The sequence below is a fragment of the Meles meles genome, chromosome 17 (assembly GCF_922984935.1).
Source record: "Meles meles chromosome 17, mMelMel3.1 paternal haplotype, whole genome shotgun sequence".
NCBI classification, from domain to species: Eukaryota; Metazoa; Chordata; class Mammalia; order Carnivora; family Mustelidae; genus Meles; species Meles meles.
The window spans coordinates 55,910,349-55,923,245 of record NC_060082.1 but is presented as its reverse complement, the minus strand read 5'-3'; the positions used below and the strand labels follow the sequence as shown (position 1 = coordinate 55,923,245).

Genomic DNA, 12,897 nt, shown 5'->3' with positions numbered 1-12,897 from the left:
TTTGCTCTGCAGTTCCCCAAAGGTGCCTCCTGCATCAAGCCCAGTTATGACCAGGGGGACAATGACCAGGAGGGGAAAGCGAGACCCAGGAACCACAAAACAGCCTGAGGAGACAGAAGGCGATTACCTCTCCAGGACTAGGAAACATCCTGTCTTTCTAAATTCCAAGAACTTGGCTGAAGGAGAGATCATAACCACCTTTATTCTCCAAATTCTAGAAGAAATAATTCTGCACAACATGGAAACTACTAGCTGCCAAAGTGGACTGAGGGGACTCCTGAGGGTGGCCTCCCGGCCCGGATCCACTCAGGGCTCCGAGAGGCGCCCTTAAGAGCGTCCTGCGGAAGCTGTGTGCTGAGGACACGGCCAGGAGCTCCGAGGAGGTGACCTGGCCACCGGTCCCCCTGGACACAGACACGGAGGGAACATTTCCCCCACCAGGTGTGAAAAAGACCAAGGCTCCTCCGTCGGCGGAGGACGAGCCTCGGGCTTCATCGGGGCAGGCAGCCAGCCACAGGGTCCGGCCGGGGCACCGGCACAAAGTTCATGGGGCACAGCAGCAGCGGGCACATCTTCTCGTGCTCCTTCAGTGCCTCGCTCAGGTGCTTTAGCTCGTCTGTCAGCTTCCCGATCTCTCGCCGCAGCACAGCGTTCTCCTGCTCCAAGCACTCGTACTCCTGCACAGAGACACGGGGTGGGCGAGGTGGTGGCTGCAGCCCCATTCCCTCCTGGGAGCCCGCCTCCTCCCCGGGAGAGCTCCTCCGCCCCAGCGGTGCCCCCTTCACCGCTCCTTTTGGTTTGCTTCCTGTTTCTCTCCTCCCACCAGGATGAAAGGTCCAAGAGGCAAGAGGGCAGGCTGTGCTTTTTGAGCCGGCCTGATTGACATATGATTTACATCAAATAGAATACACCTGCTTTATGGGTCTCGCGCAGTGAGCGTTGGTAAGTCATCGTGCATCAAGAGAATGTTCCCGTCACTCCTAAAGGTTCCCTTGTGCCCCTGTGCAGCCTGCCTCCCCTCCCCCAACTGCTGAGCAGCTCTGTGACGATCTCTGTTGGGGTCACCGCTGTGGGCCCAGCTCCTGGAACGGTGCCTGAAACATAATACACCTTTGCTGACCGCATGAGTAAATGAATGAAAGTATCCCTTGCCTTGGCTCCGCCCCTAACTCTCACCTGTGAAAGTTTCCAACATAGTGGAGTTTGCAGAGGCTTACACCTGGGGGGTGCTCATAGATGCCCCTCAGCCCGACCCACCCAATGTAGAAACCAGACATCCAACTTGGGCTGGGCACTCTTTTCTTCAGGACAGTCCCTGCCTTTTCGGAGCTGCTCTATTAGAATATGTGCTGCCGAAGCGAGCACCGGAGCTGCTCTATTAGAAAGCTCCTCTTTGCACTGATACAAAATCTCTCGCTCCTTCAAACCCATCCATTGGGCTTGGTTCCACCTTATGGAACCACACAGAGTAAATTCAATACTTTTTCAACATCGCAGTTCTTGTAATATTAGGAGACAGCCCCATACCACTTCCCCTTGGGTATTCTCTAAGCTCAACTGTCTCAGGTCTCCTGAGCTCCTTGGGTTTTAGGACTTCTGGTCCTTCTGTCCTCCTGGGGGTCATCCCAACACACACTCTCACCTGCCAGGATCTATCTGGCAAAGAGTCATTCCCAAAGTGATTCTGGGGATGGCTTGACCATGCACAGGGAGATGGACGGGGGTGGCCTGCCGCCACCTCACCCGGGGACTCTCCCTGAGCTTGCAGAGAAGTGCAAGCTCCGTCTGCCTCTGCTGCTTCTGTCTATATTTGGATGATGACTGATGTTCTGAAGATTAAGGGTGGGCTCTACATCCACTTCTTCTGACTTTCACTGCGGTCACTTGGGCGCCTTCCAGCCTAGCAAAGTCTTTCTGAATTGTAACCGGTCAGCTCACGGTTCGGTTCGTGACACTACACAGCTATAAGCTGTCCATTGACTTGATAATTAGGTCTTCCTTCTCTTCCTCCGAGTCACTGGTAAGTTCTACAGTACTTGGCCAATGGCAGAGCCGTAGGGCATACCAAGAGAAATCATCTTGAAGCTGAGAGACTTATTTAAATCTTTTTTTAAAAAAGATTTTATCTATTTGATACACAGAAATCACAAGTAGGCAGAGAGGCAGAAGCAGGCCGGGGGGTGGGGGGGTGGGAGGAGGAAGCAGGCTCCCTGCTGAGCAGAGAGCCCGATGCAGGGCTCGATCCCAGGACCCTGAGATCATGACCTGAGCTGAAAGCAGAGGCTTAACGACTGAGCCTCCCAGGCACCCAACCTCATTTAAATCTTGCTGCAATTCTGTTTACCATGCTTTTCCTGACGTGGGGACCCAACCTTATTATTATCCACCACATCTCTTCTCTTACTAGTAAATTTTCAAAAATATCACTAAAAAAGTTTGATCTTTTTACAGGTCCCTAAAGCACATGCAAATTCTCAACTCTGCCCTTTGCTAATGCTGTTCTCTTCCACTGGAGTACGTTCCTCCATTTCTGTGTGAGCCCAGCTTAAGCCCACCACCTCCAGGAAGGCTTCCCTGATCACAGCACCTAAGGGAACCACAACCCTCGTTATGTGTTCTAGTCAATCTCCTATCACATTCAATCTTACTTATACTAAATAAGATTGCTTCCCAAAGATCAGAAATGTATAACACCAGGGCGCCTGGGTGGCTCAGTGGGTTAAAGTCTCTGCCTTCGGCTCAGGTCATGATCCCAGAGTCCTGGGATCAAGCCCCGTATCGGGCTCTCTGCTTGGCAGGGAGCCTGCTTCCTCCTCTCTCTCTGCCTGCTTCTCTATGATCTCCATCTGTCAAATAAATAAATAAAATCTAAAAAAAAAAAAAAGAAATGTATCTGCTTCTCTGTGATCTCCATCTGTCCAATAAATAAATAAAAACTTAAAAAGAAAAGGAATGTATAGCACGTGGGAGCCTCTGCTACCCTCTCCTGTAGCTGCGCCTGATGGGCCACCGCCCAGCGACTCCTCGGCCTCCCTCTCGCACTGGCTTCCTTCCCTCCCCACCTCTAGGCACCAGAGGGGCTGCGCCGCAGAGGCCTGTCTGAGCCTTCCCCAGGCAGGCCCTCAGGGCGGTCTGGAATATGCTCCAAGGCGGCAGGCAGCACACCACCCCCCACCCCGCAGGCTGTCCCAGGTCAGGCGGGCTTCATTAGCCCATGGGCCCCCTTCAGCCCTGCTGCCAGTCCCACTCCTCACGCTTTCCTCGGGCCTCTCAGAAGCTCTAGTCCTGGAGCCCGAGTTCCATCTACAATGCGGCAACAAGCCCTCCATGGATCAGGGGAGGCGGTGGACGGGAAGGCTGTCATCGCGGGAAGGCTGCCTGCAGCCGCTGGACGACGGCTACAGCTCTGTGGAGCGTGTGTACGCACACAATGCACACACGCACATACACACACACACAACTAGACACACACACACACACACACACAAACTAGATATGCTCCTCACCTCCCAGTAAAATGGAGAATAGATGTGAATGGTTCCAACGAGCAAACATTTTAACTAGATTCCCAAAAACAGGAAAGTCTCTTGCTGTGGCAGAATATTCCATTTCTGTATTAGCTTGTTTGCTTGTTGAGTTTTGGGGCAGGATGTCGCGAGCTCCTGAGCCTTATCTCTGGAAGCCAGGAGGGGCCACGCTGCCTAATGTCTTCCTGAAGTAACACTGCTTCCCCCCAACCCCAGCCTATCAGGTCCCCCATTTGCCTTCTCTGTGGGGACTTTCTCTTCTGGGATTTGACTTTTACTCATCAACCTGCTAAGGGACTTTCATGGAGCCGAGGGAATAAAAAGGAGAGAAGAAGTCAAGATCTTCTGATGAGATCAAACAACAAAAATAAAAGGAGGGGGGCGCCTGGGTGGCTCAGTGGGTTAAAGCCTCTGCCTTCAGCTCGGGTCCCAATCCCAGGGTCCTGGGATCAAGCCCCGCATCGGGCTCTCTGCACAACGGGGAGCCTGCTTCCTCCTCTCTCTGTCTCTGCCTGCTTCTCTGCCTACTTGTCTGTCAAATAAGTAAATAAAATCTTTTAAAAAAAAATAAATAAAATAAAATAAAATAAAAGGAGGAGGGGCACCTGGGTGGCTCAGTGGGTTAAGCCTCTGCCTTCGGCTCAGGTCATGATCTCAGGGTCCTGGGATCGAGTCCCGCATCAGACTCTCTGCTTGGCAGGGAGCCTACTTCTCCCTCTCTCTCTGCCTGCCTGCCTACTTGTGATCTCTCTCTGTCAAATACATAAATAAAAATCTTTTTAAAAAATAAAATAAAATAATAGAAGGAGGAGCTGGGGCGAGTGGAGAGGAGGTGAGAGGAAATGGGGGTGAAAGGGGAGTAAGACCCACTTCACACCGAGAAGAAGGTACCTGACTTGACAAACATAAGAAAAATCTTACAGTGCACAGAGCCCCCCAAACAAGGAATTAGCTGGCCCCAAATGTCAACTGTGCCGAATTCAAGAAACCCTGGTCTGGGCACCTAAGGGAGGTTGACTGGGGAACAAGGGGCTGTCTGGGGGTATCCAGGGTCCAGGATGAAAAACTGGCAAATGAGCTAATGTGGGTCCTGGGGCCAGAGGAGATGGTGAAGGCAGAAAGGAAGTGAGGGGTGGGAAAGTCATCAGAAGGACACAGACCCCATTTCACAAGCGAAGAAAGTGAAACTGAGAGCCACAATGACTTTTCCAAGGTCGTGCAGGCTTGGAACCTGACTTCAAGGTCAACTGCAGCCCTTGAGCAAGGAAGTAATTCTGCTTTCACTTGGCAGTGCCTGGCCCCAAATTCCCCCGTGGTAGTTACCAGCAGTGAAGAGCTGTGAGTGCTCAAGATTTTACAATAAAGCCTATTCCCTAGCCCTACCCTGACCTTCCCAGCAGACAAATTGTGTCATCAGGGAGGGCTGTACAAATCGGTGTCATCATCAGTTTCTGAACCAAGGGGGGGACGACTCGAAGCATTCTCTTAGAACATGCAACAGCTGAAGAGCCGTGACAACACAGACCACAACCGAATTGCCCAAGAAATCTGTCAGTTGGTGACATTTGGGGTTCCTGAGGATGGCATCACTGCCTTCCTTTTCTGACTCAACGTTCTTTCTCAGTCTTACACCTTGGGCTGCCTGGCTCGAACCAGTCTGACCCACTTCTGAGAGACAGTGCTCCCTGCTGTAGAGCTGGACTGTTCACGCACGTCCTTATTTGCAGACGTGGACTCAGGCGTGTGCCCAACGTTCAGAGATGAACAGGGACTGAAATCCCCCTGAGAGGTGTAAGCGCCTCGACGGGATGATTCGAAAAGCCACAGTGAAGCGCTGAGGTACAGACACACACGCGTTAGGAACAGCTTCTCGGCACCACACTCGGGCTTCCAGCAACCACCTCCCTGAGGGGAAAACTCAGACTGAAGAGTGACCCCAGCCTCCTTCTGGCAGGGCCTGCTCAGGCTCTCCCAGCCCTGCCCTCCAGGGAGGCCCGGCCCCGACGGACTGTCCCTCCTGTCCCCCTAAGATGGAGAACTAGGAGCCGGGGGAGGTGGCCCAGAAGCTTCTAGAAGCTGGGACTGGAGGAGGTTTCTCAGGGTGTTGGAGGTAAGGGGGACTCAAGGTGAGTGAACGAGGTGGGCAGGAGAGAAGGGTGGGAATTCTAAACAAGCTCCAGATGGCCCCCTTTGTGGTATTCAAGGAAGGCAAATGAAGACCTTGAGTTCCCCTGAGAGATGCACCCATGTCATCCCACAGGATGGGACTGAGCACAGCCCTTCTCACAGCCAAAGCTCCCCAGGGATTGGCGGTGGCCCTGGCTACCAGGTGGCAGCTTTCTGGACCCTTTAGTGTCTCTGAGAGAGAGGGACTGATCCCATGGTTGAGGTTTCTGAGAATTGTATCTGGTTCCCACGTGCCCCATCCTTGATGGGGCTTGGAGCCCAAGAAGGCCTGATGGGCTTTTCTGCCATGACCCAGAGCAGTGTGCTAGGTGCTCTGCTCTCCACTCACTTCCTGGAGCAGCTAAAATAATTCTTCACCACATTTTTAAACCAGACACCCCACCCTCAACATCCAGACTTTTTTTCAAAGTTTAAAAAAATACTCCTTTTTTTTTTTTTTTTTTACTATATTTACTTTTTTTTTTTCCCCTATGTTGGCCCTGAAGAACAAAGATTCCCATAACTGGGATGCCTTCCCTGGAAGGAGGCGAGGAATTAACAGCAGAGCTATGATTCATGCGCTACTCTTTGGCCCAGAGATGACGTTCCTCTTCTACAGCAGGACTGGGATGTAGTTCCATTGTCCTGAGCCGGCCACCTGCTCCCCCACTGCCCCTTGTGACCAATAACACTAGTATGTAGCCAGTGACAGTAAAGATGGGGGCTATAGCTTTGGGGTCTATATATGGATGGACCCACTGTCCTGGCCTCCTGGACACCGAGTTTCTCAATAAGACTGGCCTCGACGAGGAGATCTGCCAGGGGTGGGTCAGCAGGATCTACTCTTCCTGCTCCACAGAGGCAGAGAAGGGAGTTTTTGCCCATGGAGGGGATGGGTTTCCGATCAAGTAGCCCCATTTCCCAAAACAGCACCTGCCATATCTGGTCACGTGAGATGGTATATAGACCGCAGAAGAAGTTAGGAACCCTACAGAAGGGGGACACCCCCCTATGGTTCTAAGAGGGATCAGGCAGGAGTAAATGTACCAACCTAACTTTCCCAGGCACCTGGCTCATTTGGGTATCAAATCCAACAATGACAGATACTGAGCGAAACCGTCTTCTTTGACCTTGTAGGATTTATGCTACCTTCTGAGTTAGGCTGAATAAGGGCCTCCCAAAGATGTCCCAAAGATATCTACATCCAACCTCTGGAACCTGTGAATATGTTACCGTATGTGGTTAAAAAAGAAGAAGAAGAAGAAGGAGAAGAAGAAGAAGAAGAAGAAGAAGAAGAAGAAGAAGAAGAAGAAGAAGAAGAAGACGACCTTGCAGATGTGATTAAGAATCTGAACGTGGGGAGATTATCCTGGATTCTGCACGTGGATCCAATGTAATCATAAGGGTCTTAGTGAAAGAAAAAGTCAAGAGTCAGAGGAGATGTGTCAGAGTAATGCAGCATGAAAAAGACTTAACTAGCCAGTGCTGGCTTTGAAGATGGAAGGGGACCACAAGCCAGGGAACACAGAAGCTTCTAGAAGCCAGAAAAGGCAGGGAAATGGATTCTTCTCCGGAGCCCCTGGAAAGAATACAGCTCTCTTGACACCTTGATGTTAGCCCCGTTGAGACCCATTCCAGATGCCTGACTTCCACAATTGTAAGATAATACATCTGTGTTGTTTTAAGCCACCAAATTTGTCGTAATTTATTACAAAGTCCATAAGAAATGAATATACTTTCCTTGGAAACTCCTATGCTTTCAAAAACAGGAAGGAGATCTTATTCCTCTCTTTGTGACCTAGCATCAAGGCCTTGTCCATGGTAGTGCTAACAAATATTTGTGGAATGAATCTACCCTCTCTTGCTCTGTGGAAGGTCTTATCGTCATTTAGCCACCACCACACACATCATCACTTGGGACTTACAATTGAGTGTCCCCTAGTGTTTCCTTATATTAATGCACCTGGCTTGGACGAGAAGCTTCTTGAGGGGAAGGGAGGGCCCTGGCTGTCCGGCTGGCACACAGAGTCTGAACGCAAGGCCATGCCCTAAGTGGGCCGCAAGTGCCCTCTGGGGTAATCTGGTAACATGAGGCTAGGACCAGGACTGCTTCAAACCCAAGGGGGAAGGAAGAAAGGAGACAAAGGACACTCCAACTCCTCTGTAAGAAGTTTACAGGACCAATTCAGGCTGGGAAGGATCTCTTCTGACCCTATCTCCTTTTAGGGCCCAGCCTTCCTGCTTCCAGGAAAGAGTCTGATATTAGTAATTTATGCCCACTGTGAATTTCTATCATTGGTCGCCTCCTCCTGGAGTATGTACATCCTAAACCTGTTCTCAATCCACTGTGAAAGGCTTTTCAGATTGTTTTTCCCCTCATAATGTATCTGCTATGTTGTCAATGCCCCCAGACCCCTCTTGCTAAGACCAGCTGTGACAAGACAGCAGGCAGGGAAGGGCTAAATTAAAATCCTTAGTGATTTACACCAACCTTGTCTAAAGATGAGCGTTCAGAACCATCATCAGTTCTTTGCACAGACAGTTGGATACCTTTGAGGCCAGTGCCTGATATGGGGCACTTCCCATGTTTTGTCTGTGAGATTATGTGGGATTATGCATAAGGGTAGAGGAAAATGGGAAAGTTTAGGGTAAACCCCAGGTTCCTGACGTGGATGATGAGAAAACTGGTGAGCTCCATTAACTTCACTTGAAGACAGGAGGAGATGAGTGTCTCGGGGTAAACACACATATCAGGACCGTGTTGCATCCAAGCAGCCTGCAGCCCACCCATCTGAGGGCATCTAAGCAGACATTGGAAGTATGGGGTCGGGGGGCCTCGAACTGAGGTCTTGCCTGGAGCAGTCAAAGTGGGGAGCTAATGCTGCGAGAACAAATGAAAAGATCGTATCTTCACGGGGGTAAGGAAAAGGAGCAGAGTCCGAAAGCCTAGTCAACACCAAAACTTAAGAGAACTGACAGAAGAAGAGAAGGTAGCAAAGAAACGGAGAAGAAAGGTGGTTGGGAAGGTCCAGTGGGAAATGCAGTCTTTTAGAAGCTGAAGACTTTGAAAGAAGGTCTCAGGAACGGGGGAGGGTCAATGGTGTGAAATGTTCAGCAAGGTCAGCAAGATCAGCAAAGTCAGCAAGGTCACAGTCGTTGAGTCTAGAAAGAAGTCCCCGGATCAGGTAGTGCCCAGGCACTACGGGTCCCCGCGGGAGCAGCTTCTGCAGAAAGGATGTGTGTGCGCACGCGCACGTGGCCTGCGTACGGTCACGTGCATGCGTGCGTGTGCGTGCGTGCGTGCATGCTGGGTGGGGCGGGGCGGCAGAAACGCCAGCACAGAGGACTGGGAAATAAATGGCACTGAGCGTATGGAGACAGCAGGTCTCTCTGGGAGGAGCAGGGAGGGCAGGAAGGAAAGAAAATAAATGGGGCTTGAAAAGGAATTGGGATGGAGAGGAGGTTTTGTTTCGTTTTATTCTGATTTATAACGAAAGGAACTTGAGAGAGGAACCACCAGCGGATGAGGGATAAAGATGTCCGTGAAGGATCGGAAAACTGGGCTGGAAGGATGCAGTGACATGAGGCGTACGTGTCCAAATTGGTGGTGACCAGGACATGACCTTGGGGCCACCACCACAGCTCCTTTCCGTGGCCCTAATGTGGCTCTGCCCCAACCACAGGCTCACCTCGTGGAGTTTGTCAGCCTTCTGGGTCTGCTTCTTCCGACTTCTCTGAGCAGCAACTCGGTTTTTTTCTCTCCTTCGCACCTTCCGGTCATCATCGTCTGGGCTCTGGGGGGAAAATGTGTGGTTAGGTGTGCTGTCGGGGCGCCTTGCTTTGCCTTCCTCTGCCCTGTCCCTTTCCTCAGCATCGCTTCACCATTTTATTTGTAGTCCTGACAATGCTTGTTGCTACATGGATGGGACAGCACTAGCCCCTTGTTCAGCCTTGTGCCCTGGCTGAGTTTAGCTGCTCATTCCCATGACCCCCCTGAGAAATGTATGGTGAGACTGCCATTTAAAAGATGAGGATAAGAAACTCGGGTTGATGGGGGAACCAGGTGGTGGGTAATAGGGAGGGCACATATTGCATGGAGCACTGGGTGTTGTGCAAAAACAATGAATACTGTTACGCTGAAAAAAAAAAAAAATTTAAACTGTGGGAAAAAAAAAAAGAAAAACTCGGGTTGCGGGGGGTGGGGGTGGGGGGTGGGACTCAGAGGGGGTAAGGAACTTGCTCCAGGTATCACAGCTAGACGTGGGTAAATGGGAAGTGGAACTCAGGTCTGTTGGACTCCAAACCAACGTTCATAAACCTCTACCCCACAGGGTGTGTGCCTGGAAGAGGTGTGGTGTCAACGTGCATCTGAGAACAGGGAAGGCAGAAGGCATGTGCTATCTGGAACTCGCTCTGTGGCAGAGTCCCACCACACACAAACAGGTACTTTTGATACTGCAAGCACATTTTACACTGATAGCTAATTGCAACCACACAATTCTGCCAACACACCAAATGATCTCAGACATCTCATTTGAACAATGCTCGATGGACATTTTCACAGGTCAGAGTGAATCAGAAAGCAAACTCCTGATGAGTCTTGAAAGCTCTCAGCTCTATATGAGATTTAACCAAACCTAGTTGAATCCTTCAAGAGTTATCCTGAAACAGGCAGGATAAAAAAAAAAAAAATGTACCTACCAAGATAAAAAACATTTCAGTTACAGAAAAAACATGGAGAAGTAGAGAGTATTCGCTTTCTGGAGCCCTGTGAGAAGGTACCAAAGGGGCGGGGAAGCGGTACGCTACCTTTAAACAGTTTAAAAGCCAAGAGGTTAGAGGGATACAAACACAGGAAAGCTACTCAATTACTAACATTAATGGAGAGCAAATATTGATAATACAAGATAATTTCAGTTATTTCATCTGGTCTTGTATTCCAAATATGAGAGACACTTCTCCCCAAACTCTGGTGAGTAAAGAATTTTCAGTATACAGAAGAATATTAGCCTATAGAAGGAGACAGATAACATATTATAAATAATATAACAAATGGATATGGTCTGGAAGTAGTGCTTAAGGGAATAGGCACAAGGTGTTAAAATGTAGCTTTTCAGAGGCAAAGAAGTCTTGGTTAACATAACCAGGACACCACAGGGGCAAAATGTGGTTTACAGGACAGAACTCTAGCTAGAAATATATAGCCACTGGTTTTGTCTCTTACTGTCAATACAGCTTGGGGGAAATGGCTTAAATTCTCTGAATGTTCAGTTTTCTCATTTATCCTAAGTGTGAGTCATTCATTCTCTCAGCAAGTATTAATTGAGTACCTGCCATGTGCCAGGCACTGTTTTAGGCACTGAAGATGCATGCCCAGAATAACCCATCGGTAATCACTGCATAAGTCATTCCAACAGCCTAATGCTTGGGACTAGCATACGGATAAAATGAGATTTTAACCTAAAGCTCCCAGCACATGATATGCCCTTAATAACCTTAGGAGGCTACTATTATATAGTAATAGGTTACTACTATTACAGTAACCTGTGGAGGTTGCCATTTTTCGAGTCTCCCGTAGTGCTTGTCTCCAAATCATGCCTTTTTGTTCACAATTAAAAAGTCATGGGACCCAAGGAAGCAACCTGCATCCTGTCCTCTGGGAGCAAGACACTCTAACCTGGATGTAATCACCTATCCATATGGTCACAGCTGAGAACCCAGCAGTAACACTCAATCAAAACAGAAAGAGGGGAGCGAAGTGTTAAGATACTTATAAATTATTAACCATATCTTAGTCATAAAAATTTCGAGAGGTTATTACTATATTCATTCTACAGGTGGGGAAATTGAGGCTCAAAGAAGTTAAGCAAAATGCTCAAGGCCACTCAACCTGTGTGTGGTTAAACCGAGGTCCAAACTCAGAAATGTGTGACTCTCTAGCGTCACCTGATGACACTATGTGCCAGGCATCGAATTGGGAAGGGGTGGGGGGTGCATAACGATGAAGAGTCCCTCCAGAGCAACCGAGTGGGAAGTTCTCTGATTGCCATCCCCGCGGGCAACTTTATCTGTTCCTAAGTAGGCAGTTGTACATGTTGCCAAGGACAGCACAGAGGGCTGAACGCGGGCGGAGGGGGTTCCACCAGCAGCGGGACTGGAGTTCTCCCACGGCGGGGCCCCCACCCCGCACTCTTAGGCTGATGGGTCGCGAGTTCCCCATTCCGAGGGTAGATGTTGGGAGTGCCTGGACACGAGCTGCCCCTTCGGGCCGAATTTCCCCTCTGCGCACCCTGGCGCCTGCGAAGGGCCACGCGCGCCGGGGGTGGGGTGGCAGCGGGCGCCAGCTCAAGGATGGCGACACCGGGACAGCGCGGATCCCACGTGCGGGGAAGCGTGGACTCTGCCCGGGCGTCTGCGCCCTGCGGCCTCTCCGCTTCCCGGGGCGCAGGAGCCGGGTCACCGTTCCGGAGGCGGCGGGCACTGTGCGTGAGCTGGGGACCACCGGGCAGAAACGCCCGCGGGATTCCTGACCCGCGCCCCGACTCCTGCAGGTCTCTGACTCCCGCAGCGCTCTTCACCCCAACACTCAGCGTTCACCACCCCGGAGCCCCAGACCCACCTCCTCGTGCCCCTCGGCGCTCCCATCCCCGCATGCCCGCGGGCCTCCCTGAGTCCCTAGTCCACTACCTGCGGCTGTGGCTGGTTCCCGAGCGCCGCGGCGCTCCTCTGCAGGACGCTGCCGGCCGCCGGGAGCACTTGCGACATGCCGGGCGCTCCTCCGGCCCGGCCCGCCCCGCCGCGCAGCCTCGCGGAGGAGCGGCCGCGCGGCCCGCCGCGCCTCGCACGCGGGGCGCTGCCTACCGGCACTCTCGGGTCACCCGCATCCTCGCGCCCCCGCACCTGCCGGCCGCCGCCCTCCGCCCCGCCCCCTCGGGCTTCCCGCTCTCCCGGCGCCTGCGGCCGCCGCGCTGCCCGGGTTTCCCCTCCCCTGGCCCCGGCCCGCCGGCTTGCGCGTTCCGAGTCTGCCCGCCCTCCTCTCACTCCCGCCCCGTTTCCTCCTCTCCCCGCCCTTTCGCCGCATCTCGGGGTCCCAAATCCCACCCCTGTCGCGGCTTTCCGCTGGGCCCCTGCGCTTCGTGGAAGTCACGTGGCGGCTCCGGAACCCGGGAGGGAACGCGAAGCCCCACTCACGAGAAGGGACGCT

The 12,897-nt window shown here is 51.7% G+C and overlaps 1 protein-coding gene across 1 annotated transcript; it reads right to left on the bottom strand.

Annotated features, from left to right (window-relative positions):
• Positions 1-204: 204 nt before the first annotated feature.
• On the bottom strand, positions 205-12,669 carry BATF3 (basic leucine zipper ATF-like transcription factor 3). Its single transcript, XM_045982121.1, has 3 exons — positions 12,381-12,669; positions 9,383-9,487; positions 205-677 (listed from the first exon to the last, which is right to left on the bottom strand). The coding sequence occupies exons 1-3, from the start codon at positions 12,456-12,458 to the stop codon at positions 492-494; spliced, it is 369 nt and encodes a 122-aa protein (XP_045838077.1). The 5' UTR covers positions 12,459-12,669; the 3' UTR covers positions 205-491.
• Positions 12,670-12,897: the final 228 nt, after the last annotated feature.

Coding starts and splice junctions, on each gene's coding strand:
- BATF3 (XM_045982121.1), bottom strand. CDS start 12,458: ATGTCGCAAGTGCTCCCGGCGGCCGGCAGCGTCCTGCAGAGGAGCGCC. Junction 9,488..12,380: donor GGAACCAGCCACAGCCGCAG/GTAGTGGACTAG, acceptor TTTTCCCCCCAG/AGCCCAGACGATGATGACCG. Junction 678..9,382: donor AGGCTGACAAACTCCACGAG/GTGAGCCTGTGG, acceptor GTCTCTGTGCAG/GAGTACGAGTGCTTGGAGCA.